The sequence below is a fragment of the Neophocaena asiaeorientalis genome, unplaced genomic scaffold (genome assembly GCF_003031525.2).
Source record: "Neophocaena asiaeorientalis asiaeorientalis breed wild unplaced genomic scaffold, Neophocaena_asiaeorientalis_V1.1 scaffold182, whole genome shotgun sequence".
NCBI lineage: Eukaryota > Metazoa > Chordata > Mammalia > Artiodactyla > Phocoenidae > Neophocaena > Neophocaena asiaeorientalis.
The window spans coordinates 3879751-3907514 of NW_020174648.1; the positions used below are offsets into that span (position 1 = coordinate 3879751).

The following is a 27764-nucleotide window of genomic DNA, read 5'->3' on the forward strand; positions in this document are numbered from 1 at the left end:
CACCGATAAAAAAAAAAAAAAGGGTAAAAAAAAAAAAAAAAAAAACAGATCACCTCCTCCTTTCTATGCCCATTTCCCATTTCTGTTTGTTTTTAATTAAGCACCTGTCTTTGTGGATAAATGCAGGGCATACTGGCTATAGGTACATAGACACCAAGATTCTCTTAGCCTTTGAATGGGGAAAAGCTAAGTGGAGTAGTAGAATGTTTAAGCGTTAGCCACGTTTCCGTTTTGATATGCCTGGTGAGAAATTCCTAATTGCAGTAACTTGCTATGAGCCTAGAACTCTGAAGCAATAATTTACTTTCATCCAGGGGGACCCTGATATAATGAGGGAATAATATACATTCTGAGAGTCCCTGACTTAGTTAAGCCCAGAGCACCTAATTGACTTGTTAATGTCTGTTCTCTTGGTTGCCGTAAGGCTGAAAACAGGTGGGGACTGTCTGGAGTGTTAGAGGGCCTGCTATTTATTTTCATGGCAACTGAAGACAGGCAGCAGGTCTCCGTTCCTTGGACGACTGCCAGGGTCTGATGGAGCCGTGCCACGGCCATCAACAGAGCTGCTCTGTCCCTGTATCCCTTGGGTCCACACTAGTAGACATGGGATGGGACAAGGCAGCAGGGGATGATATGGCGGGAGATCCAAGTGTTGGCCGAGTCTCCATCCGCTGATCCCTTGCTCTGTGGCTCGTGGCGGGCCAGGATTGGTAGAAGTAATGACCTCGGGTGGGGGCTAATCTGCAGAGCATCGCTCAGCCTGTCTTCAGTAATGTGTGTGTGTGCTGTGGGCACACACGGGCATGCCTCCTCTCTCTCCCCCTGCAGGGAGCCGCTTCATCTTGCTGGAGGGGAGCCAGCTGGATGCCAGCGACTGGCTGAACCCTGCCCAAGTGGTTCTCTTCTCTCAGCAGAACTCCAGTGGGCCCTGGGCCATGGACCTTTGTGCCCGGCGGCTCCTGGACCCCTGTGAACACCAGTGTGACCCCGAAACTGGTAGGCGGGAGCACCGGGCAGAGGGTAACTGTCAGAGTTCATGCCTCTTGCAACTACCCCTCAAAATCCAGGCCATCCCTCCCAACTGACCCATTACCCCTGGGAGCCGAGACTGTGCAAGCTGGCAGCATGTGGGTGAACCCCTGAGCTGGCTGGCTTAAAATGTGAGGTCATCTTCTGGCAGAAGCCTTGGAAGCCTCCTAACTGTAGCCCCAAGCCAGACAGATCAGTTCGGGATGACCTCCACAGCCCATGTGCCCTCCAGTCAGGGGATATCAGCCAAGGGGGCTAAACTTTTATGCATGTTTATTGTAGAAAATATGGGGGGCTTCCCTGGTGGCGCAGTGGTTAGGAATCCCCCTGCCAATGCAGGGGACATGGGTTTGAGCCCTGGTTCGGGAAGATCCCACATGCTGCAGAGCAGCTAGGCCCGTGCGCCACAACTATTGAGCCTGTGCTCTAGAGCCGGTGCTCCATGATGAGAGAGGCCACCGCAATGAGAGGCCCACGCACGGCAATGAAGAGTAGCCCCCGCTCACCGCAACTAAAAAAAAAAAGCCCACATGCAGCAACGAAGACCCACTGCAGCCAAAAATAAATAAATTAATTAATTTAAAAAAAATGGGAAAATTAGAAAAGCTTATAGAAGAAAATGATAATCATCTATAATTCTAAATGATAATCATCTATAATTCTATCTCCTGCAGAAATAATTTAAAAATTTTAATGTCTTTCCTCCCTTCCGATCTTTTATCTATGCCTGATTCTTAGAGGCTTGTAGGCACACCAAGTCCAGTAGAGTTTTCTTGATTTTTTTCACTTAACATTCTATCATGGGAGTTTTCCAGAACCACTAAATAATCCTCAATAACGTAATTCTAATGGCCATTTGGTATTCCACTGTAGGTCTATATCATAGCTCCTATTTAAATAGTCCCCTATTATTTGACATGTAAGACGCATTAAATTTTTAATTTTTATGAACACTACTAAAATGAATATCTTTCCACATAAATGTAGGGCATGTCTGAAGTTATTTTATTCAGATAAGTCTCAGAAGAGAGATTACTGGGTCAAAGGGTATAGCCATCTTTCAGGCTGTTATATTATCTAGGGGGGCTGGGGCTGCTCTGAGAGAAGGGGTTTGAATTCATACACAGCATGTACTGGGGTGCTCTCAATGCTTCTTGAGCTCCAAGGAGTATGGATCCTTCATCCCAGGTTGCTTTGCCCTTTCATTGTAGAAGGGGTTCCTCTATGGTAGTCTTTATAAAGACCTATTTCCAGTAGGTTCAGTACCACAGATAGCTCCTTCCCAGAGGAGTGGTAAGATGCCTAAGAAGCAAGGAAGGGGAGGTACTGATGTCTAAGATCCCCAAGTGAAACATTGCTGGAGTCTAGGGCCAGCTCTTCCAGCTCTCTGTACCTCACTTACAGCCCCCCTCCTCCACACACTCTCTCTCCCTCTCTCCCTCTCTCCCTCTCTCCCTCTCTCCCTCTCCCTCTCTCTCACACACACACACACACACACACACACACACACACACACACACAGAGATGTATCATCTACTAATATCGAAGGATATTAGTAGAGGTTGACTCCAAGAGATCTAGCTGTTACTTGTGTTACAGTCCATTGCTGTAGCTCTCTGGGGGAGTAACAGGTAACTGCAACGTCAAAAGTTCACCTTGATAGGTCTAAAAGTTGTTGTTACGTGGGCCCATCACAGAGATTCTAGGTCCCCCTATGAAGGAGAAAGTACAGCATTTTAAACATATGATGTCTAAGACTGTGCTTACTTGCTGCTCCTCCCACGCTGTCAGGCAAACACTAAACTAGACAGATGGGCCATGCACCATGCCCAAAAGCCAGTGGGCTCGGGAGAGAAAAGCAGGCTCGTCTCAGAGGTGGGGCTTCTCCATGCAACTGAGCTAGTCTCTGGTCCCCTCTGACTTGGATTAGGAGACCCTGGACCACCTCACTTGTTAAACTCACTTCTGAGAGAAGCATGATCTCCAGAAGGCCTTGGAAGCTTCACCTGAGGTTTTTAAAGAACAGGAAGCACTTTGAGTTACAGGTGGAAAGAGGGATTGGTGTTTTAAGCTTGGAGGGTCTTAGAGATAAACTCCTCCTTCCTTTAGGTCAATGCTCAAATTCCCCAAGAAGTTACACGACTTGCCCGAAGCCCCACAGCTACCTAAGGCAGAGTCGGTGTTCTGTCTACCATGAAATCAGAGCAGAAGTGGGATTGTAAAGGGTTGCTTAATTCCCCCGGACAGGTCAGAGCCAACGTATTTGTCACTGTGACACTATTCAAGCAATCACCGTTGCTAAGCATCACTGTTTCCTGAGCCAGAAGCTGAAGAACCTGCTTGTCCATAGCAAAGCTCCCATCACCTCTTCAATCCCTCCTGGATATCTCATTTCTAATCCTTACTGAAAATGACTTTGGGAAGCCCCTCCCCTGCTAGTGGCTTCCCAGTGTCTGTGACAGTTAATGAATTTCCAACTGGAAAGCCAGGGAGAGAGATTAAAAATAAGAACCCACCACAGAACTAAGGTGCGACATCTTCATTCCGGGGTAGCCGCTGAGAAATGATACTTCCATTTTCATTAATGCTGGGGTTGGAAACCCTCCCCCTTCCTGCCCTGCTTCTGCCTGTGCCTGGGATGATGTGGCCATCCCACATGCTCGTCAGTAAGAAACTTTATCGCCTCCCACACTCCATCCTAAAGCCTTTCTCCAAAGAGCTGAGTGTGGGCATTGGCTGCAAGTCAAGTCGACGTTATTTTTGCAGTCCTCCAGCTAACTCACTTGGAAATGTCATGGTGTTGGGACATGTGCTTTCCCAGCCATGCCGAGGGGTCTGCCCACATGGATGGGTGGAACTGTGCAAGTGCACGTGTATACTTTTTCACACATGCAAACAAACACACAAACAGGCGCTCAGTCACTGTAAAGGAGCATCCTCCAGTGCCTGAAGCTCTCCTCAGGCATCCTTCCAACATGTTTCAAACTTAAGTGTGTGTTTACTCGTCACCTGCACAGAGGTCCAGAGTACCAGGTATGATAGGAGGCTTAATGGGCCCCCGAAGATGTTCACGACCTAATCCCCAGAACCTGTGAAAATGTCACATTACCTGGCAAAGAGGAATTCAAGTTGCAGATGGTATTAAGGTTGCTAGACAACTGATCTTAAAATAAGGGGAGTATCTGGATTAACCAGGTGGGCCCAATGTAATCACAAGGGTGCTTAACAGTGGAAGAGAGGGGCAGAAGAGGCCAGAGTGATATGACATGAAAAGGACTCCACCAGCCATTGCTGGATTTGAAGGTTGAGGAACCAGTGAATGTGGGCATCCTCCAGAAGGTGGAAAAGGAAAGGAAACAGATTCTCCCCTCAAGTCTCCAGAAAGGAACATAGCGCTACAGACATCTTGTTTTTAGCCCAGTGAGACTCATATCGGATTTCTGACCAGCAGAACTGCAAGATAATATATTTCTGTTGTTTTAAACCACTGAGTTTGTGATAATTTTTTATGGCAGCTATAGAAAACTGACACACTAGGGAAGGAGAAAAAGGACAGAAGAAAAATAAGCATTGTTATGCCCTCTTTATATCAATCACCCTGGCACAGTTTATAGAAGGTGGCTGCCCAGACCTTCTGTGGATGTGTCAGGAATCTACGGAAGGACTGGAACTGGAAGAGACTTGAGACCATTTTCCACTCCAGCCTCCCTTTTGCATTCTAGCAACGTGCTATCTGGGAGGGACGTAATGTACCTAAAGCCCTTAGCCCGGAAGCCCTCTGCCAACTGCACACTGACATCCTCTCTCAGATCATCCTAGGTTAGTAACCCTGGGTGTGTCTCTGGTCACGTGGGGCTAACAGCAAACCACTGAAATTGTAATGCTTAATGCCCGGATGGATCCAGCCAGGGGTTGACTTTTCCTGTACTTTCTAAGGGTTTTTGTGGTGGTTGTATGTTGGCTTGTTTCCTGAGGGCAACACAGACTAACTGGCCTCAGCAACTTCTCTTTCTGCTGCATTCCTGGCCTTTATTCCACCGTATGGGCAGCTGTGGAGGCTTCACACACCTGCTTGATTTCACAGCCCCCTTCAGTTCTGGCCACAGACCCTCACTGCCCTTTTCAAGATATGTAGCTTTTATGAGTCTGCAAGGAGCATGCACTTCAAGCTAAATCAAGTTTTAATCACCATCCAAGATGGTCACTGAAATTCCTTCTGTCCCAGATCTTTCCATAGGCTGGTCCCAACCATGAAGAAATATGTAAAATCTGGTGAGGGGCATTGGACCAGTTTTGCAGACTCACTCTAGCCCTCCTCCCCTTTCCTTACTCTGAATAAGGGCCTCTCTCTCTTTCTCTAGTCTTCCCTGGTTTTTAGAACCTAGTTAGGTGGGGTAGCACAGCTCCCATTTTGTTCCTGCCACCTGGATTGCCCACTCATCCCAAACTCTCTTTTGTGGCTCAATTAAAGCACCTCCCTTCAGGGTGTACTTTTGGCCTATTTCCCTCTGTCTGCCCTCCCAGAGTTGTGTGGGGTTGTTTGAGCCTACCTCTTGCCTGATGTCTGCCCAGGAGAGGAGACCAGGCAATTAGATATTATTCAAGCCCAGATGTCTGACAAAGATTTCCCTTTTTGGATGAAGCGTACCCAATTGACTTTCATAAAAGCCAACTGCTACCTGAAGGATGGAGGTGATCAGGACTTCTGGCCTTGATCTGTAGTTATGTCATGAAGAACTTGTGGTGAGCCCAGTCATGTCTGAGGAGCCCTAGCTTCAAGATCTTTCTTCAGTCGTTCGATGAGGTTTGTGCCTCCATCCATCTATGGAATGGGAAATGACTGGAAGGCACTGCCTGTCAGCATCTGCCTTCAGAGTGCCAAGCACAGATCCAGTGTAGGCATCTCCAGGCCCTGCACAGATCATCTCTTGGGTGGGCTTCTACTCTCTGGCAGTGTAGTTGTCTGTGAGTGCCTCCTGCAGGGCACGCTCCATCCCAGTTGGGCACTTCTCTGTGGCCGTGACACGTCTCTCTGTTGGATTCCTATGAACACCACCACAGAGTCGGCACGTCATGTGTTCCCTGCCATCTGTCACAGCAGATGCAGAGACTGTAACACTTCTAGCTTAGGAGGGCATCCAACACCCTTGTGGGGTCTTTAAAATTCACAGCTAACAGTCAGAGCCTGTGCTTGCACGAAACCCCTCTTAAAGTCAAGATTTAGCAGTTGGTTGCCATAGCAACTTCCCTCATCAAGTCTGAACTCCTTTCAATGTAGATGGCCAGACTGGTTTTGAGGAGGAATACAGAAGAGGGAAGTTTGGTGAGTTCCGGAAATGAGGATGATTTAAGAGACGAATTTTGGAAATCCTCAAACTCTAACATGATATGTTTGAAAAATGTCTCTGTTGCTCTGACTCCGGGCTGCGTATAACATTATATGGAGGAAAGCTTTACTTGTTGTCAGTAGTGTGTCCCCACATAGTAATGAATGATGGAAATCTCATTAGGGGATAATGACTGTGAAGGCAATTGAGAAAGGTACAAATGGTAGATACTGCCAGCATTAGGAAAATCAAGCTCTGCTCGAGCTCTGAGTTGTTACTGCATTTACTTTTACATGTGTTGTGGTAACTAGATATCGGGTGTGGAAGGTGGACTACCTTTTTTGTCAAAGCCATCCAGTTAAGAACATTGTAAGAGTCAGACTGATGGGTTTGACAACCTCTTGAGATTCCTTCCTGTTTTGTAATATCATATCCATGCCTAATGTCCACAAGGAAATTGAAAGATGATCTCCTTAAGGGCGAATCATTTCTGGGTCCTTGACCCATTAGTTGGCTTGATATTGGCACCTTGGGGAGAGGTGGTGGTGATGGTATCTATAAATTTGGGACACACTCTTTAATTAATTTGTTTATTTTCCATTACACAGTATTTATAAAAGGTCTCCTCACATATAGGAAAATCTAGCTTGTTCCTGCCCTTGTGTAGCTTATAGCCTAGAGTCCATGCTTTCTTTGGAATTGATACGGTATGAAGCCTGGCTCCTGGTACTTCGCTTCTTTTGCCCACCTCTGGTCCTTGCCCTCGTTATCTTTCCTTCTATCGGAGAAACAGCCTTCACCTGAAAGCCTTATCATCAGCTACCGAAGCTGTGTTTTCCTATGTTCGACTCCCAGCTCCCAGACCGCTCCTAGATACAGCTCAGCACCACTGAAGCCAATAAGTTTCACCCTATTGTGAATCTAGCCCGCAGGGAAGCTTGAGTTTGTCATACAGGAGGCAAAATACTGATCTAACACTCCCTGTGGATCCCTCACAAACTAAGTTACTCATTTCTACTCCACTCCTCAGCACCTTGACTGAGCAGGTGTCGGAGAGGAAGACGAGTGTTATCTGTTAGTGAGACCCTGATGGACAGTAGCTTATAGGTCAGTCTCAACAAGAACGGATGCACTTAGATCCTAACAAAAACTTCTTGCTCAGAGCCTACCCAGTCCTTGCCCCCATAACTGTGAGGCCCCTTCACTTCATTTTTATTGTTTTTTGTCTTTGAAAAGAGAAAATAGCTCTCAAAGCTATTATTCCATCTATATCCTTTTTGAGTGTTTCTTCCCAGGAAGATAAAGAAACCTTATCCTTTGCCTCCCTAGGGTCTGGCACCTTTGTAACTTCCAAATTTTAGGAAGTCACACTCTGTTCTTTCACTACCTGTAAATTAAATAACCAGCCAGTGAAAAAGACAATACTGGTGCTTCAGTGGAACCGGTTTCAGCAGCTTAGGGATACGTAGCATTGCCTAAGGAATTATTAATATAAGGAAGCAGTTACAATTTTCTTCAAAGTCAGACTAAGTAGAGCAATGCTTCTTAATCTTTTGGGGGTCTTGGATTTGCTTATAAATCTGATGAATGTTATGGAGGCCTGCTGAGGAAAGATGCACATACACATATGTACAGTTTCACATACGACTCCAGAGGGGTCGTGGACCTCTTGGTACACTGTTGAAGTAAGTAATGATAATGAAACATAGTGATATCCTAAACAAACATAGATGATTCTTCTGTTTATCAGCACCAAGATAATGAGCCATTTTCACTTAAAAATAAAAACCCAGAGTTCTTATAAAACTATGATAGGTATAAGTGGCCTCCTCAAATACAGCAGTTGTTCTTGGGCTAGCAGCATGGCCTGGTTGGGAAAAAAGGTCTGGAGTCAGACAGACATAGGTTCAAATATTAACTCTGCCATTTAAATCTGTTTCTAGATCCCTTAATTCTCCTGAGCCTCGATTTCCCTCATCAGGATAGCATGGCTAATCATATGTACTTTTCAAATTTCTTAGAAACATTTGATGAAATAACTCACTTATGTGGTCTTCAAACATGTGTTGATCATCTAATATGTGTCTTGCAGTATACTGGCCACTGAGAAAATAACAACGAAGGAGTCCCTTTGCTCAAAGAGTTCTTGGACTTTGTGTCTGCAGAGCCCATGTTATAGGTGCTTTGTAAACGTTAGTGTCCTCAACCAGTGAAAGTTATCACATAGTGAAAATGGAGAGATTGGTGGTGTGTTCCTTCACGTGGGCAGTGGAGATGGGCGTGTATGGTATAATAGGATTTATGGTCTCATCCGTGCCAGTGTTAGTTTGATGTGATCATTTCATATTAATTTTCTCCAACACAGACATGTTAATCAATTTCTTCTTGTTTCTTTTTCTTCTTCCTCACCCTGCTTCTAAGGGGAATGCCTCTGCTACGAGGGTTACATGAAGGATCCAGTGCACAAGCATCTTTGCATTCGGAATGAATGGGGAACCAACCAAGGGTAAGTGAGGGGACGGCGAGTTAGCCAGTTCCCGGACGTCACCGCTCCCTCACGCAGACGTGACGTGGAGCAATTGTGTGGAGAGGGACAGAGCTAAAGGGTGGTTCTATTCTGAACAGCAAACGGATGAATGTGTCACTGTGCGTTTCCATGTTTACACCATCCCAGTGGTGTCCACCTCATCTTCCTCTCCATTTACGAGTTCAGAGGTGAAGCCTCTGACTCGCAGCCCCAAGCCTCCAGCTGGGATCTGGGAATCAAGCTGTCCCTCTCTTCCTTTTCACACCGCCATCAGCCACGAGGATTCCACAGATAGAACTTAGCTGATGATTTTGTTGGAGACACGTGAAGTCGCACACACTCCAGTGTAGCTCTCCCAGAGCTCAACGAGCTTTGCAAGACTGATATGAGTGGAAACTTGTTTTCACCAGTACTGTCAGAGAGGGTGAAATGCAACGACTCAGGGAGTGCTTGGCATTGAGTCAAAGGATTTTCACCTGATCTCCAATTACCATTTCTTGTAAGATCTTTGCTTTTCCCCGGGCACAGACAACTGGGATAAAATAGTTACCTTGTCTATTGCTTTATATTTTATTCATTTTACTTTTTTTGAATTTTTTTCATGGAGAAAAAATATACATAAGATAAAAATGATCATTTTCACCATCCTTAGGTGTATAGTTCAGTGGCATTAAGCACATTCACATCGTTGTGCCACCATCACCACTATCCATCTTCTATTGCCTTTTTTTTTTTTTTTTTTGCGGCACGCAGCCCTCTCACTGTTATGGCCTCTCCCGTTGCGGAGCACAGACTCCGGACGTGCAGGCTCAGCAGCCATGGCTTACGGGCCCAGCCGCTCCACGGCATGTGGGATATTCCCGGACCGGGGTACGAACCCGTGTCCCCTGCATCGGCAGGCAGACTCTCAACCGCTGCGCCACCAGGGAAGCCCTTCTATCGCCTTTTGAAAGCAACTTCCTACTTTGTTTTGGGTGCTGAGAGATTACTTTCTGCCTTGGCTGGGTTATGGAGGAGGGTGTGGGAAGACAGGGATCAATGAACGCTAACTAATAATAGCAATCAATGGGACAGGGGAAACTAGAAAGAAATCAAGGCAAAAGCCACCTCGGGGCTTCCCTGGTGGTGCAGTGGTCGGGGCTTCCCTGGTGGTGCAGTGGTTGAGAGTCCGCATGCCGATATGTGGCCTGGCAAGGTGGAGAAAAGAAATCACCGTCCCTTCCCACGGCACCAAGGAGGACTCCTAGCCCTGAGTTCTATGCTCAACCTCCTCTCTATGATTCGGAGGAGCCCAAGCCTAGAATACTGAATGTGGTTCTGGACTCTCAAAGCAATAAATATGGAGAAAAATGGGTGAGAGTTTGGAGAAGAGCAATAAAAATGATTGAAGAGCCCAAAGGAGTGATTTATGATGAAGGGGAAGAAGAACCCCACTCAGAGAACTTGACCAGCTGATGACTAAGTCATGGAATGATAGATGCCTGTAGATGTTCGAAGAGGGCAGATGTGCTGGAACAGGTTGAAGTTGAGGGATAAGGACAAGAGAGAATGAAGTTAAGGAGAGGAAATCTGAGTCACAGGTCGGAAAACTTGGGGCAAGTCAAAATGCCGTGAAATTTTTCTGTTAGTGAAAATGAAGGATGGCTCCGTTTTTCCACTGAATTTGTGATCTTATCAGGGAGGCAGTCCACAAAGTGTAGAGGAAGATGTTTGGAGAAGGGTAAATGCCTATGAGGTGGCCGGTTGTTGAAAGATTGGTGGGAAGGGCAGAGAACTTGGCTTATAGATGCCAAGTGGAGTTTGAATAGAGAGTGCCATTTGCTATGGCTATGTAAAGTCAGTTCAGTCCCCTTACTCTCTGCCCTCTGACATGTTTGCATAGTTGCCAAGGAGCCAAGATTTTAGCTTATGTGCTGGCCGAAAATCTCAGTTGACTGTGATTCATATTGAGTAAAATATTGGAAAAGGTGATGGATAACCAGCTCTCTGTCTCTTAGCCTGCATACCTGCTGCTGAAGTAAACAATGACAAAAAATCACTTCACTTTTGTGCCCTGAATGATCCAGGCTGGCTCTCTGCAGTGATTGGATTTGGTGGCTAATCGCTCAAGCCTCCACATCCCTTGCCTTGTAGACAGATCATGTGACGGCGGGCCTGACTTCACTGGGTAATTGCACAAGGCTTCATCATTCCCTCTGGCTGTGTGTAGAGACAGTCTTGGATGTAGACAAGAGCCTCCAGGGAAATGGTGGAGGCCCCACGTTGGTGTCATTTAAAATAAGACAGGCTAGAGCCCTGAGTTAGAGACTGACAGGAACATTAGCCCCAGGAAACAGACAAGGAGACCTAATCTATCATTTCCATCTCTAATTTCCATTATTCTCTGATCATCACTGTCTATAAGGTCTCATTTTGGACACTAATAAAATAATGGAGCAACTGTTAGGAGGGGAAAAAAAGTGACTGTCATGAGAATAATGGAAGCAGGAGTGATAAGCAGCATGTTTACATGTACATAAAAAAGTGCCAGACAAAGGGCTGCATCTTCCTCATAGAATGACAAGATAAAAGTAGATACGTTCATACGTCTTGGTTTAGATCAGGGATCGGATGCCACGTTTCTTTAAATGATTCTTACAAAATTAATGAAAATTGATTTGAACGTGAAGACTGTCACTTGAAAAGTACAGATTGCTAACTAGTGACACGTACTGGGGTATTATGGAGAAATCAGTGGTAGGCCTGATTTTCCTGAGTATTTTATTTAATGGTCCGGGAGGGAGCGGTGAACAGCTGGTACGGGTATTTATGTTTTTCACTTAGCATTCTATATTGTGTACATTAAAATAGCTGAACATTCTTTTGAAGTCGAACAACCAGATCCTAGGCCAGTGAAAGTTAAAATGAATTCCCTTGTGAAAATCTAGGTTAATGTACCAGGACAGAAGTATCAACAAGCAGTCGTGACTTTCAGACAAGGAAGAAAGTTGGTCAAGGACATTAATACAAAAAATTACAAATGGATGATTCTGGGAGACAGAGAAGTTATACCCGCAGCTTTATCCAGACTCTGCTTTGTGCTTCAGTTTACCTGGACCTGTATGTGTGCGTGTGTGTGTGATATGTGTGTGTGTGTGTATGTGTACATGAGTGAGCTGATTTATTTATAGAAATCCTCTCCCCACCCTACTCCTTCATCTACTCTCTCACTCATTCATGTTTTCAGCAGATATTCACTGTACCCGTCGTGGCCCAGGATAAAGTAGGTTGCTAATTATAAGAAGAAGATGTTATCTCTGCTCTGGAAGAATAGTCTAGAATAGATAGATGGGCACCTAACAAGAAAATTACAATGAATTCTAAAACCTATTAAAGGTTTGAGCAAAGTTCAGTGGGATTACAGTTTGACTCATGTGACATCTAAGGATCTGGAATAGGATTTCATGAGGAAGTTAGATCTTGAACTGTTCTATTTAACAGGTCACGAAGGTAATTCTAGGCAGAAAGAACAGCATATGCCAAGGCATGGAGGCTTAAGAAGCATGGTTTTTCCAGGAATGGCAAACAAATAACTCAATGTAGCTCACGGGTGCAGTTTATAGAGGCAGGAGAAGAGGCTGATAAGGTGGGTAGAGACTAGATCTTAAAGAGCTCTTGCTTACTAAGGCTTTGAACCTTAAAGCCCCATGTGTACACCCCTAGAATTGTCAGCAGGAGGTGTCTGTATATGTGGAGGGCTGTTCCGTCACTACACATTATTTTTCTGGACCCTTCAAAAGAAATTAAAACAATCCTAAAGGGGCTACCCTGGTGGCGCAGTGGTTGAGAGTCCACCTGCCGATGCAGGGGACAGGGGTTCGTGCCCCGGTCCGGGAAGATCCCACATGCCGCGGAGCGGCTGGGCCCGTGAGCCATGGCCGCTGAGCCTGCGCGTCCGGAGCCTGTGCTCCAGAACAGGGGAGGCCACAACAGTAAGAGGCCCCCGTACCTCAAAAAAAAAAAAAAAAAAAAAATCCTAAAAAGAAAACAAAAACCAAAACAAACACACAAAAAAACTCTCTAAAGACTATCTAAGGTTTTATTTATCTGGATCCTGCAAATAAAGCAGTCTTAAAATTATCCTATAGATAAAAGTTTTGAAGACCATACAGCAAAGAGTGACAGAAAATTGGGGACCATAGGTACAAGACATGTGAATCGAGGGGGTTGCAGCCATTTTTGGTGACTCTGGTTTTGCCAGAAATGCCCAAGGAGAAGTGAGGCTAGTTGAGACATTCGTGTGTGAATCTTGGTGATAAAGCCAGCCACTGTAGTTTACCCAGGTGACAGGATTCAGGGTGGCAGGTTGTAAAATCACTGAACTCATTACAAAAGAGGCTCTGATTCACTAAAAGTAAAAATAGCTTCAAAAAGATTTAAACAAAGTCATGGATGACAGACTTCTAATGAGTTATTAAAAGAACATAGGATGCCTGAGGTTACATCCTTGGTCTTTGAGGTTGGCAACAAAATCAATCATTGCCTGCCCCAGCACCCTTGGTGACCCAGGTGCCCAGCAGAGGACCCGGGATGGAAGGATCCCGCCCTAGTGCAGGGCTTCACCACATCTCTGTCTAACCTGTGTGAATCCACAGCTGCTCAGCCTCCCAACCCTGTGGCTTCATAGACACAGCCAGGGACTGTTAGTGTCTCTATGTGATATTTGTCTGCTAGGACAACAAGGACAAATTAAAAAATTTCACAGATAAGAAATGAGACCAATAAATGAGGGTGGAGGAGGCAAGAGAGATGATTTACATGAAAATATTAGAAGAGAAAAAACAAATTTATTTAGCTACTTTGGAGATTATTAAGAAAGGCTCTAATAATGTTTTTTGTTAAATTAAGAGTATACCCAGTGGCCTCTAGGTACATTTTTCAGAACACCACAGTCAGATTAAATTCATGCATTTGAAGATTCCCGGTAAATAATAGACTGATTTCTTATTCTGGCATCTCAGATACAGAGGGCAATACCAAGGAGATTCCCCACTAGAGAACATATTACTAGATTTCAGTGCTGAAGAATGGTGGTAGAGTGATAATTTATGAGATGGGAAAAGACCAGCTGTGGAAATGAACAGGTGTTTCTCCAAGGTGTTAGGAGCTGTTGTCAGGAATAATCCTGCTCATCAGAGCACTTGTTTCACTGCCTGCTCAGGAGGCAGCATACTTACCTACTTACCATGACATCCCCCCAGACTAGTACGTGTGTGTGCTTGTGCCTGTGCATGCACACACACACTCACACACTCGTACGCAGCCCGTGCCACCTTAATATGGCCTTTCCATTGTCCCAGGTTTGTACTGTGCTTTCTCTTTCTGCAACTCATCCCTGCTACTCACCCTCCCAGGGATCCCTGCTTAGGGATTCTAAATCTGTATAAGGAACAAATGCCCCACACCATAGAATCCGGTTTCCTTTTCAAGCCAAGAATGGGGACCATGTTTGTCATGGTTGGCCTCAGCCCCTCGGTCTTGCTCCAAAGCGTCCTTGACAGAAGGTAATTTGATTAGGATCTGTCTGAATGATGCCATCCTAAACATTTCCCTAGAGACCACTCACAGAAAAATGACCACAGCCCACTGGAGAGGATGCCTTTGCCTCTGAGTTCTAGGTGTTAGCAGAGGCCAACCTGCACTGATGATTCCAAATGATCTAAAACCCATTCTCACCTTCTGGCCACCTAAAGCTGAGCCAGAACATTCTCTCAGCTGTCTGACCATCAAAGTGCAAATGCTGAACCATCGTATGGCAGTGACCAGAATGCTAGGGGGTAGCTCTGATTCCCAGCCCAGGTCTTGGGCAGTGTTTGGCCTTCTTTGACCTTCCCAGAGTCTCGTCAGAAGTGACTCAGATGGAGTCAGACAGTCCTGCGTGACATTTGACATTTCCTGACTTTCGTTTGTCCGTCTCTAGCTCATCGTCTGGCTTTTATTTCCCCACCCCCATGCCTGTCTCTGTATCAGTGATGCCCTGTTCACCTTCCTCCAACCCCTCAGACAAGATTTGCAGGCCGGCCTGCTGCTGCTCTTTTATCTCTGGGCGCCCTCCTCCCCTTCCCTCCAGCCCCAACCTCATTGTCTGTGCCCAGCTCCTGTCATTGCCATGCCAAGCACAAACGGGATTATCCTCCCACTAGCTCTCTTTTTATTGTCCTTTTTTCTCTTTGTGTGTGTGTGTGCGTGTGCATGCATGTGTGACTCTTTCTAATTGTGTGCGTGCGTGCGTGTGTGTGACTCTATAATTACCTCTCACTTATTCACTTATTCCTAGCAAGGGTTTCCAGTGGTTTTATTTGGCCCTTTATTTCTCATTCTTCTTTTCTTCCTTCCCTTTTCCTTTACTTCCATCTGCTCCACTTCCCCCAGGAGTCAGTGGAAATGTGGCTGTCCTTTCTCCCACCTATTTCAGTGTCAAACAGGTCATCTTAGCTCTTAGTATTAAACCTAAAGTTCCTAGTTCCTTCTCTCGCTAGAAACTCTGCTGTAACCTGATTCTAGCTGAAATATTGCCCTGTAGAAAGAAGAACTGACCCCCTCTGGGTGAGCAGGCAGGAACTGAGTGGTTGAAAGTGGATCTCCACCTACCAGGACCTCCTCAGACGGGCTTAACGGGGTCAAGTCCCCTCAGTTGTCTTGGGGGACCCTGCACCTCATTCTTAGGGATTATTCTCAAGTGGAAACATGTTTAATTTGACCCATTTTCACAAAAGACGTGTGGTCAGTCAGCTGAGTACAGCCATATGCTTTGTACATTGCAGGTAGACATCTAGCACAAAGAGCAGCTGAGGGCTGAAACCTCGCCCCTGCAGGCCCAGGAAAGCAAACTCTGAGACGCAGGGGGCATTTGTCCTGATGCGTGCCTTTTTCTCATTTGCACAAATGCAGTTGAGGAGCTAGAGCTGCCCCTGGCCGGGGTTGTTTTAGGTGATGCCCTTTGCTCCCCTCTTAGAGGCAACTGTAACCTTGGTTACTCAAGATGATAAGAGAGCAAAATACGCCTAATAATTGACTCCCTGATGCCAGTTCATGGAGCAAATACTTAAGAATCATCTGGGGAGCTAATACTGATTTCCGATTGCTACCCCAGGAGATATATTAATTTCATGGGTCTGGGAGAGGGCTCAGTCTTTGTACAGATGGAAAGCTCCCCCCAAATGCTTCTGCAGCCCAGTCAGACTTAAGAGGCCCTTCCTAAGCAAGGTGTGGAGTCCCCACATCCCCACCAGGAAGGCATCCTCTTACCAGTGCACCATCCCCTCTGATGAAAAGGATGGGTTTGTAGACTAGTGGCTGAGTGCATCCTAAAGGATTCTTGTGTTTTACTTTTGGGGAAATAGAGGGCCAGAGAGGTGAAGAAACTTGCTCAAGGTCACATAGCTGGTGGCCAAGCTTTATAGTGACAGGTGGGTATTGGAGATAAATCAGTTGGGTAAATACTGATTTCAGAGAGAGCCAGTGTGATAAGCGTGTGACATTCTGGAAGTCATCAGCTGTGGATGAGAGATGGGCATTCCCCACCTGCTTCTCTGCATCCTCCTCCCCAGGGCACCGAGGGGACTCAGCTTCATCCCACCCTTCCCCACATGACAAGTGTCTGCAGTCCCCCTACAGTACTGCCTACCCCCTGGAGGAGAGTGAAACATCCACGGTGTTCTCTCTGACTAGTCCAGTCACGGTACCAAGAGACTCATTTTAAACAGTACCGGAGGCAGGAACACTCATATTTCCTCCAGTATGACCACCAGGGTGAAAAAATCAACCTCGATTTACCCTCCCATCTGCTCGAGAATGGAAGATAAATTGTTTCAATTTTATAGAAATGAATGTTTTATGTTTGGCCCAGGCTTTCCAGAGAGTGTCCTGAATTTATATATTCTACTGAATGCATGGATGTTTTCTACTAGGAATGCTCCCTGGACCTGCAGCTTCTTTGGGTTTCAGTCTAAGAATACTAGGTTTGAGAGTGCTGTCATCTTCCCTGGCTTTGGGCATCTTGGCTATTTATCTTTTTTTTTTCTTTAAAGTAAATAGAAAAAAATCCACTCATTATCCCATGCTCAGAGAAAACTTCCATTACCATTTTGTCATATTTCTTCCCAATTTCTTTTTCTATGCATCAAAAGTTTTGCTTTCCACTGCCCCCCTTAATTTTTAATGCATTTTTGTTCCCTTTCGTTATTTAACAATGAGCATTCATTACTTTTGTAACCACAAAATTTGGGGGAAATTTCAGAAGGAAGCTTTAAAAGCATCTTTGTTGTATATTATTTTTCTCAAAACGTTTTCTCTGGGGAAGTTATTCTTAATGTCTATCTGAAAAGCCTCAGTTGAAAACCTGGTTTTGGAGGAAAGAAGAAAGTGGCTCAGGGTCTAGCGTTCAGGTCAAATTCCTCTAATGTAAACATCTCTGTAAGTTTTTGTATAACAAAGGGCTGGATGAACACCAGGAAGTGACCCTCAAATTCAGCACAATATTCAATGCAGTACAACTTCAGTGTCACTGAAGATTTTGATCAGTCCCTCAGATGCTGCCGCTTAATCGCTGCCATCTATTAAGCGTATAATGCTGGGCTCCGTGTTGGTGGTGGTGTTGTTTTAATATCATCCCTAATCTTGATAAAAAGCCTCCAAACTGGTTAAGAGGTGAGCAGTTAGTAGTGTTTATTCCACCTGCAGTCTCTGTGAAAACAATTTCAGTAAAAGTCATCTTAAGGTTTATTCTTCCTAGATAAGTACTTTGAATTCTGCTTCGAACATTCACACTGCAATTATTTTTTCCTAAGTTTTAACTTTATGTAATCTCAGGAATTGGAGAGCAAACATTTTGTCACTTCATGTCTTGGTTTTTATTTTATCTTTTTTTTTTTTTTATAAAAGGAATGCATATAATTCGTAGAAAATCAAAAAAAAAAAAAGAAAGGAAAGAAAGTCACCCACAGAGCAGTAAAAAAAAAAAGACAATCCAAGCCACCTGAAGTGGCATCCCCTGGAGGGAACTCATTCTGAACTCTTTTGTTTGTTTAGGGATAATATTTTTTTTAACAAAAACCACACTATATTGTTATATCTCTTGCTTTTTAAAATATATATATTCATATATACACGTACGTATATATGTAGTGAGAAAGGTGCCTATTATTATGTGAGGCTCAGCAATATGGTGACCAGGGTCACAGTGGTGAACAGAATTGCCTGATGCCAACATCTGGCTCTTTTCATTAGACCATGATGCTACTCAGCAATTGGAATAATCTTTTCCTTCCCTGGTACTCTTCTTCCCATCAAGTTTATTAACCTTTCCACACGGTTTTCCACACTGAGAGTAGCATGGTTGGCTTAAGGAGAGAGAGCCTGGAAACCAGGCTTTCCAGCTGAGGTTGGCTTTTGGATCTAAGATCTTTGGGTGGAGGAGAGTCCCCAGATTTCTGTTGTGCAGGACTGTGAAGGGAGGCCGTGGACAGCTGTTCAGTGCCCCAGTGCTGCACTAGCCCAATTAGCCCCGGAGGTGGAGGACTTCCGTGTGGCTGCCCAGCCCACAGTGCCCGGCACGGACTTCCTCCAATCCTGACGTACAGCAGAGACTCCCTTGCTTATAACCAAATGAGAAATATGACTTTATTTATGTCTGTATTTATTTATTTATTTATTTTGTTTTTTTTTGCGGTACGCAGGCCTCTCACTGTTGTGGCCTCCCCCGCTGCGGAGCACAGGCTCCGGATGCACAGGCTCAGCGGCCGTGGCTCACGGGCCCAGCTGCTCTGCGGCATGTGGGATCTTCCAGGACTGGGGCACGAACCCGTGTCCCCTGCATTGGCAGGCGGACTCTCAACCACTGCGCCACCACAGAAGCCCTGTATTTATTTTTTTATTGAAGTATAGTTGATTCACAATATCATATTAGTTTCAGGTGTACAACATAGTGGTTCAATATTTTTATAGATTACACTCCATTCAGAGTTATTATAAAACATGGCCATACATCCCTGTTTGTATAGTAGTTTGTACCTCTTAATCCCCTACCCCTGTCTTGCTCCTACCCCCTTCCGTCTCCCAGCTGGTAACCACTAGTTTGTTCTGTATATCCGTGAGTCTGTTTAGGCCTTGTTATATTCCTTCCACATGAGACGGATGACTTTAAATGGAGTGAGTGCTCACCGTGGTGGGATGGTCACAAATGGGAACATACTCCACACTGAGAGAAGCCTACCTGGAGTTAAATTAACATCAAAGCCAGTGAGCTGTAGTACTTTGCATGCCTGGTATTATAACACTCCCCACACTCTACCCTTCAGGGGCAGTAGTAATAGTCGTGATACTAATATAGTAATAATAATAGCTGACACATATAGTTCTTGGGGTGCATCAGCCAGCCCTCTGAGTTCTTTTCATGTACCAAGAAATTTCTCATTTCAACACTATGAGTAGAAACTATTGTTTTCCCCATTTTACTGGTGATCTGTTGAATATTTCAGCAATATTGAAAGTCTCACTGGCAAGAAAAGAGAATCTCGGTCCCTAAGGAGAACTTTCTGTTGCCAAACCCCTCAAGGGCTACTGTTCTGAGAGTCTCAAAATGAAAGCAGGGGAGAGGCTACAATTCGGCCTTGAGGCTCTGGGGACAGGGGATCCTTGAGTCGATGCCTTGATTAAAACAATGACAAGTATGTAGTCTGTAGTTAAGTATCTCTTCCAGAATGATGTAGAGTCCTAGGGAAAGTGACGTGTCACTAGAGGGACCTAGCTGGAGGCCTAAACACAGTAAATGCTCTAGGCTGGTAACTGTTGGGACCAGACACCTGTTACTGAGTAGCTCTGTGCTCTGGCCAGTGTAAAACCACAACTGTGGATTCAAATCAAGGTGGCCCATTGTAGCAGAGGCCATGGCACACTCTTCACCATGGACCCTATGCAGGCATTGCATTTGCCCATTTACTAGGCAAGTCCTTGCTATTGGCAAAGATTCCAGAGCCTTTGCCCGATGGGTCAGGAGTGAGATCTTCACGTTTGAAGGATGGGGCCATCCATTTTATTCAGACTACTTGGCCTGGAAAGAAGGTAGTCTGGGATATGTTCAGAGGTTCTTCTTTCCAGGTATAGTCTTAAATATCGTCAACCAGACTTCACTTAATAGCGTTGGTCAAATGATCTCATCTTAACCAGGAGGCTGGGGATATCTCACTTCCTAGAGAGTTTATGTTCACCTGCTCATATTTTTATCTGTATGGGAGGCAGCATAGCACAATGGGAAGAACACAGAGTTGCAGACAGACAGGCTTGAGCTCAAATCTCATTTCTTCTACTAAAAGCACTCAATTTTTGGCTAGCTTCATAACTTTTGAGGCTCAATTTCCTTTTCAGGAAAAATAAGAATGTTGCACTCAATAATGTTACATAAAATATGTAAGCACTTAAATAAGTGATGGCATCAAGTATCCCGTTGATGATGTTTTGCATTGGTCACAGCCTCATTTATGTTCTATGAACTGCCTCCAAATGATGAGATCTTAACATCAATTCGGCAAGTTGCGTTTAGAGGAATCCACCTCTAGAATATAAATTCCACGAAGGCATAAACAATGCCTCTTATCTATCATTGCATTGTCAGACCCTAACACACTGCTTGGCACATAGTAGGTACTCAGTAAATATTTGTAAGATAAATAAAGGCACGTGGTCATCTTTGGGCAAGACATCCACAGACTTCTGCTTTCTGAACCTAATTGTATCTTTAGACTCTCTTATGAGAGTGGTGACTCACCTCCGTAATTTCAGGAAGTAGGAGTAAGAATATCAGCTGAATCGCTCACAATTCTGTACACTCAGAGCTGGGAGCCCACCTCAAGGTCATATCATCTCGCCTGCCACCTGGTGTAGGAATCCCTCCTACAGCCTTTCTAGCAGATGGCCACCTGAATGCTATCAGTGAAGAAGGCTATGTTCTTGGAAAAGGCAGCTCATATCGTTGTTGTAATGCAGGTTCTTAGACAGCTATCCTTCAGGCTGAGCCAAAATATGTTTTCCTGTAACTTTGATCGGTTTGGTCAGCTCTGTCCTTTGGAACAATAAAGAATATGTTGATTTCCTTCTTCTCTGCCCAGGACTGCTAGCTTATATGGTGCCTTTGTGTGGATTAGAAAAATGTGCTTACCTGTTGCAGAGTGTGGGGTGGATGGGTGCCTGTGAACAGCTGGGACCACCATATATGGTCTGGCTACACGGTTCATGTTATCCCATGTATTAGCTATCCCTGCTATTTCGTGTTATCTGTGAATTTAATTAACATAGCTTCAGTGACCTTCTTCAGGTAACTGATGAAATTGTTAAAGAGAACGCCACCAAGCCCTGCTCCCATCAGAGACTTTCTTGCAGGTTGACCTTGACCCCTTACTCCAAACTTGTTGGTTACATTTGTTCAATTACACAGAAATTCATCGGCTGTATAATCATTCAACCTTCATATTTCCATCTAATCCATGTAAAAGATTTTGTCAAGTGTCTGGCCCAGAATGGGTGCTCAATACATTTTCTAAGTCAGGGAATGAATGCCTTTCTGAAATCAGGGTAGATGACTTCTGTGCTGCCCTTTGAAATGCTGACCTAGAGATGCCATCAAAAATGGTCATGAGCCTAGCTTGGGACACCCCACTTGTTAGTGAATCCAGTCTAGCTCTTAGACATTTTGGCATTCTTGTTTTTTTTATATTGATCCATTCTCTTTCTCTAAAGAGCCCGAAGCTGCTGAAAATTTGCTTCCACACTTGTGGCTCTTAGACCATCTATTCCTCCAGGCCATGCAGTTTTATCTCATTAAGAGTCTTGCCTCACAAGGAGTTCCAGCGATGTGACTCTCAACAATTTCCTACCTGATAAGTGAAGGTAAAGGTCATAGTAAGAGCTAATATTTACTGAGAGTTTACACTGTGCCTGGCACATTTCTAAGAGCTTATATATTTTAATCTTAACACAACTCTTTGAAGCTCTCCCTTTTTACAGATGGGGAGACTGAGGCACCAAGAAGCTTGGTAACTTAGATAAAGCTTGCACCATAGTAAGTGCCATACTTGGCATTCAAACCTAGGCAGTCTGTCTGGAGTCCGTGCATATAACTCACAGGGTGCTGCCTGACAAGGAAAGGATGTACTCTATGAACAAGCAGATTTGTGGGCAGCAGATGCCCCCTTTTCTGGTGTCTTGCCCCATCCTCCCCACTCCCTTCTCTGAAGTAATGTGAGTCAGGCAGCTGAGCTGGCTGCAGGCACGATGGTCAGGATCACCCTCCACCCCATGTTCTCAGTTCTCCATTTTGGGGGATTGAGCTAGTGTCACCATCTTCTCTCCGCCGTCAGCCACTTAATGGGCTTTTCCTCCCAGGTCCCAGAAGCATTTGCTCTTCGAAAGCCTGTGGAGAGGTGGAGCTTAGCCCAGAGGAATGAGCCCCTTCAGGCGTCAATGAAGTACGTGTAGAGAGGTACTTGGGGTGCTCCACCCGAGCAAGGGGAGGAGGTCAGTGCGTCATGGGCTCCTTCTGTGGGTCAGGCTCTCTTCCAGGTGCTTTATATCTGTTACCTCATTTAAATGATAATAGGGAGTCTCACTGATTGCTTTCTATGTGAAGGCATCGTCTGTAGATGCTTTGTGAGTGTTCACAGCATCCTTTCCTCACACTGTGCAGATGAGGAAGCAGTGGCACAGAGGATTCAATCACTTGCTCAGAGAACACAGTAGCAGTGGGAGGAGAAGGGATGAACCTGGAAGCCTGATTCTCAGTCCAGGCCCTCACTGGGATGCATGAGGATGAGTTTGGCCACCATAGAGCCTCTCAGGATAGGTCCCTCCTAGCTCTCAAGGCTCCCAGCATTTGCTTCCAGCCTGACTGAACTGCTTGCTCTTGATCACACTGACCTTTTACTTTATCTTCTCCCTACTTTTGCTCAGGACATCTCTTCCCCTGCAGTTCTCTCCTTCCAATGCCCCTCCCCATTCCCAGTCTCCCGGGTGCAGCCCAAATACCTGCTTCTTTATAAAGCTTTCCCTATTCTCCAATATGAAGCCACCCCTTCATCCTTTGGGCTGCCTCAGGCCTGTAACTCTCTCTTGTGGCCACTGGCACATGGGGCCTTGTTTATATCCCTAGACTTGTCTTGACTCCTTGTAGACAATAAGACTTGTAGCGCAAGGGCTTAATTTTGAGTCTCATTCTCAGGTACAGAGTGTCTTGCATGTGGTAGGTGCTCAATAAAAATTAAATAGTTGCTGTTTGTGAGATTCCAAGCATTATGAGAAATGAACTAATAGAGAAGATACAGTAAGTCCCCTACATACAAACGAGTTCCATTCTGAGAGCATGTTCATAATTTGTAAAGTCCAACAAAGTTACCCAACTAACACAGTCAGCTATATAGTACTGTATTGTAATAGGTTTATAATACTTTTCACACAAATAATACATAAAAAACAAAACCCACAAAAATAAAGAAAACATTTTAATCTTACAGTACAGTACCTTGAAAAGTACAGTAACACAGTACAGCAGCTGGCGTACAGGGGCACATTCGCATCTTTGAAAGTTCGCAACTTGAAGGTTCGTATGTAAGGGACTTACTGTTTGGAGGCAGGAAGGAGATCACCTTGAGATCACTCACAACACATCACTTCTACTGAGGACTTCCTTTGTGTTGGACACCCTATTCCAGGCTCACAATAGTCCTATAAGGTCCAACCCACTAGGAGCTTAAATACATTAGGAATTGAGCCCGTAGAACATAATGGTTAAAACTATACAAGCAGACCACCTGAGTCTCAATCCTGGCTCTACCACTTACTGGCTCTACCCACTTCCCTTGGTCAAACTGCTTAAGTCCTCTGTACTGCAGCTTCCTCCCCTGTGAACCAGGCGTGATCATAGTACCTACCTCATAGGGTTGTAGTAAGAGGTAAACGACAGAACCATGGAAAGCAAGAGTGGAGGGTGTTGGTAATGCCAGGTGGCAAGGGGATCAGATGGCCCTTCCTCCGAGAGTCAGAGAATCTAGCAGCAGGTATCATAATACCTGCCAGGGGAATGGTTTTCAGGAGGGAAGTCCTGCGTCCATTTTTAAAAATCTTTCCATGTTGATCACTGGCCAGGCTGGGTCTCTTTGTTTGGTTTGATTTGAACTTTTCTCTTCCTCTCTGCCAGCATCAGTGCATCGTGAAGACGCACTCCTGTTCTTCAAAAGCTTTGCCTCTCCCTTCCCCAAATTGTGCCTTCCACCGGGCAGAGGAGGGTGTGGTTGAGCACAGCAGCCTAAACCCAAGCCTCTTGCCTAATTACACTGCAGTCAGATTTCCCACGCAAGCCCCTATCGTGGCAGGGTGCCCCCTTTGAAGTCATTAGTCTTCACAGCAGGGAGAGCACATCATCACAGATTCCGTTTCCCAGCAACCCTTGCTGTGTGCCCTTGCTCACCAGAGGATTGCAGAGGGAGAGAGAGAAGAGCCTACAAGTGCATTAAGTCCGCTGTTCTCTCCTCTGGCCCTGGACCACGATCCCTTTGAACTGAAGCCCAGGGAAAGGGCTGGTGATGCTATCACAAAACCTCTCCCTGTTCTTTCAGTTTTAACCAATTTAACAATTAAACTTGCTAGGGCCGGGGATATGAAATGTAGGACATGGTTAAGGTTCCAGTCTATAATCTAAGGCCCTATGGGATGGGGGTTGGGAAGGTAACAAAAGTGGCTCTGAGGCTCTAGACATTTAGCATGTACTTGATAATGAGTATGAAGAATCTGCTGTGAAGTTAAAATTCTGTGTGTGTGTGTGTGTGTGTGTGTGTGTGTGAAAGACGTATGGAGAGAGAGAGGGAGATCCTGGACTTTGGTTACAGAAACCTGGATTTGTATCCTGGCCTTGCCTGTCACCTGTCACTTACCTGGGCAGCCTCTTAATTTCTGACTTTCAGTCTCTTATTCCCTTGGAAGTTCAGTGACGATTGTGAATGAAGTAATGTTTAACAGAGCTATTCACTTAAACCCAGATCTTAGATTTCTGCGTGAATCTGGGCCTGAGGTTTCAGCACTGAAGTCCCAGGGCTGTGACCAGAATAACCTGCTCCGTGTTTGGAAGGTCAGTTGGTGGAGCTCCATGAAGGAATTCATAAGGGGAGCATCTGAGTGCAGATCTCTGGGGGCCTTGCTGAGGAACACGGGATGCCCCTGGTGGGCTCCAGCTTCTCCTGTTCACCACTGTAACATTTGTCCAAAGGCCCATCGCACACACACGGCCTCACCTGCACCCCTACTCTCCCAGGCCAGCACTTTCTCTCTCACCTAGACCACATGAGAGCCTCCCTGCCCCCTGACTTGACCTCACATCCTTCCTTTTCAGTCACCAAAAAGATCCATGTAAATGAGCTGTTCATTTTACACCCTGCCTAAAGCCTGCCAACGAAACCTATGGCCCTACAGGATAAATTTGGGCCTTTCTAAGGTGGCCTACAGGCTCTTTCTGACCTGATTGTCGCCAACCCCTTCAGCTCAGCATCTCCAACCATTCTCTGCCCAGAATTTTAGGTTCCAATGACATTGAATTTGTTGTAGAGCCTATGTATGCACCATGCTATACCACATGTCTGTGTATTTGCTTAGGGGGTGTGCTGTGCCTGGAATGGCTTTTCTTACCTCAATTCCTAACTTCCAAACTTCCCTGCCTATTCCCTGCTTACTATTTAAGTCTGCATCCGGATAGCCCCCCCCCGAGATATCTGTCTAACGCAACCCAGTCTTCACAAAGCGACCCTCATCTGTGATCCCCAGGTATTATCTCCGCCATTGTTTTCACACCATAATTATCATGATCTGATAAACCTAATCATCTGTTCATGTATCTGCCTTGGCCCCTACTATCCTAGCTTGTAAGTTCGTCAAGTTCAGGGTTGTGTTTTATTCATCTTTGTAACCCTATAACATTTCCTGTCACATTCAGTATTAAGCTCTGAATAAATGTTGGTTGAATGAATAAGTGAATGGTTGTACATGAAGTTATACATGCAAGTTCTTTGCAAACCTTTGCATGATTTTCTCAGTGTATTTCTTGGTGTAGGTCTCTCCAGGAACAAAAGAGAAATTGGCTTATTTATATTTAATATTTGGCATAGTGTTCCTTTCTGAGTTAACTCATCAATCTTCCCAGTGCCACTAAAGTAGGGTACATCCATAATTTATTCATTTGAAAAACATTTACCAATGACCTTCCATGTCTCTGGGATTGTGTTAAGTGCCTGGAAAAAAGAGATGAATACTAATAGTCAACAATCATGTAGGGCTTATTATATGCTGGGCACTGTTCAAAACACTTAGTATTAACTCATCTAATCCTCACAACTTTATGAAGTGGGTACTATTACTATATACCCTCAGTCTGCAGTTGAAGAAATTGAAGAATGTAGACCATCCTAGCTTGAGCACCCTAGAAACAAAGCATATGTGCTAAGGTTTTATAGGAAGGCACAATGCCAGGGTAGCAAGAGGGAGGGGAAAAGATAATTGAGGCAGAGAGAGAAGGAAAACAAACGCAAGATAGTGCACTAGTAAGCTGGCCACTTCTAAGCTTTAGAAGAAGCCAGCTTTTGGACACACAGGATGTAGCATAGATAAGTGTTATGGAAATCTATACCTCTGAACAGTCCATGGGGGTAGAGGATAGGCAGGAATGGAGAAGAATTTATCTGCTGGTTTTCATGGACAGGGATGTTAACTTCAAAATCTACAATATTAGAATGTATGGAACCTATGCTTCCACCGCCCTCACACACACACGCACACACACGCACACTCATACTTGTTACCACCCAGGTGAGGCTCTGACAGGGGTCAGCCTCAAGTGAGGAAGTGAGGATTCTCTGTCAGAATTATGATGAACATTTACATTCAGCATAGGTCAATGCATAATGTGCAGGAAGCACAGGATCCGAGAGATTTAAATATAGGAAAATTGGAGGCTGACTATAAATACAGTCTGTTGAATGAATGAATGAGTCGAGATGAATAGAAGAATGAAAAGGAAGCATCCTGACGAATGACTTAGGTCCAGTAGAGGAAAATAGAGTAGTCCTGAAATGGTCTGACTGATAACCAGAGCATTAGTACACAAGTGGGATGATGACTATCACCATGAAAAGAAGTCAAGCTAACGGGGTCCCCAGTGACCTAGCTTAGGCCTAGGTGTGTGCTGGTGAGATGGATGTAGCCAGGTTTTATAGCAGGTGCTTTTCTAAGAGGAGAGTGTTCCTGGGAGAGTTACTAGCTTTTTTTTTTTTTTTTTTTTTTTTAAAAGCCATGTTGACAAACGGCTTGTACAATTCTTTTTTTTTAAGAAGATGTTGTGGGTAGGAGGTTATTAATTAATTTTTTTTTTTTTTTAAAAGCCATGTTGACAAACGGCTTGTACAATTCTTTTTTTTTAAGAAGATGTTGTGGGTAGGAGGTTATTAATTAATTTTTTTTTTTTTTTAAAAGCCATGTTGACAAACGGCTTGTACAATTCTTTTTTTTTAAGAAGATGTTGTGGGGAGGAGTTTATTAATTAATTTATTTATTTTTGCTGTGTTGGGTCTTCGTTTCTGTGCGAGGGCTTTCTCTAGTTGTGGCAAGCGGGGGCCATTCTTCATCGCGGTGCGCGGGCCTCTCACTGTCGCGGCCTCTCTTGTTGCGGAGCACAGGCTCCAGACGCGCAGGCTCAACGGCCATGGCTCACGGGCCCAGGTGCCCAGCGGCATGTGGGATCTTCCCAGACCAGGGCTCGAACCCGTGTCCCCTGCATTGGCAGGCAGATTCTCAACCACTGCGCCACCAGGGAA

General features: G+C 45.0%; 1 protein-coding gene across 1 annotated transcript in view; it reads left to right on the forward strand.

The window, feature by feature from the left end:
• ASTN1 (astrotactin 1) overlaps window positions 1-27764 on the forward strand; it is a 323825-nt gene that overhangs the window by 157502 nt on the left and 138559 nt on the right. The window contains exons 7-8 of the mRNA XM_024758832.1: window positions 829-996; window positions 8778-8862. Of these exons, the coding sequence (XP_024614600.1) occupies window positions 829-996; window positions 8778-8862 (253 nt within the window). The remainder of the gene's footprint in view (window positions 1-828; window positions 997-8777; window positions 8863-27764) is intronic.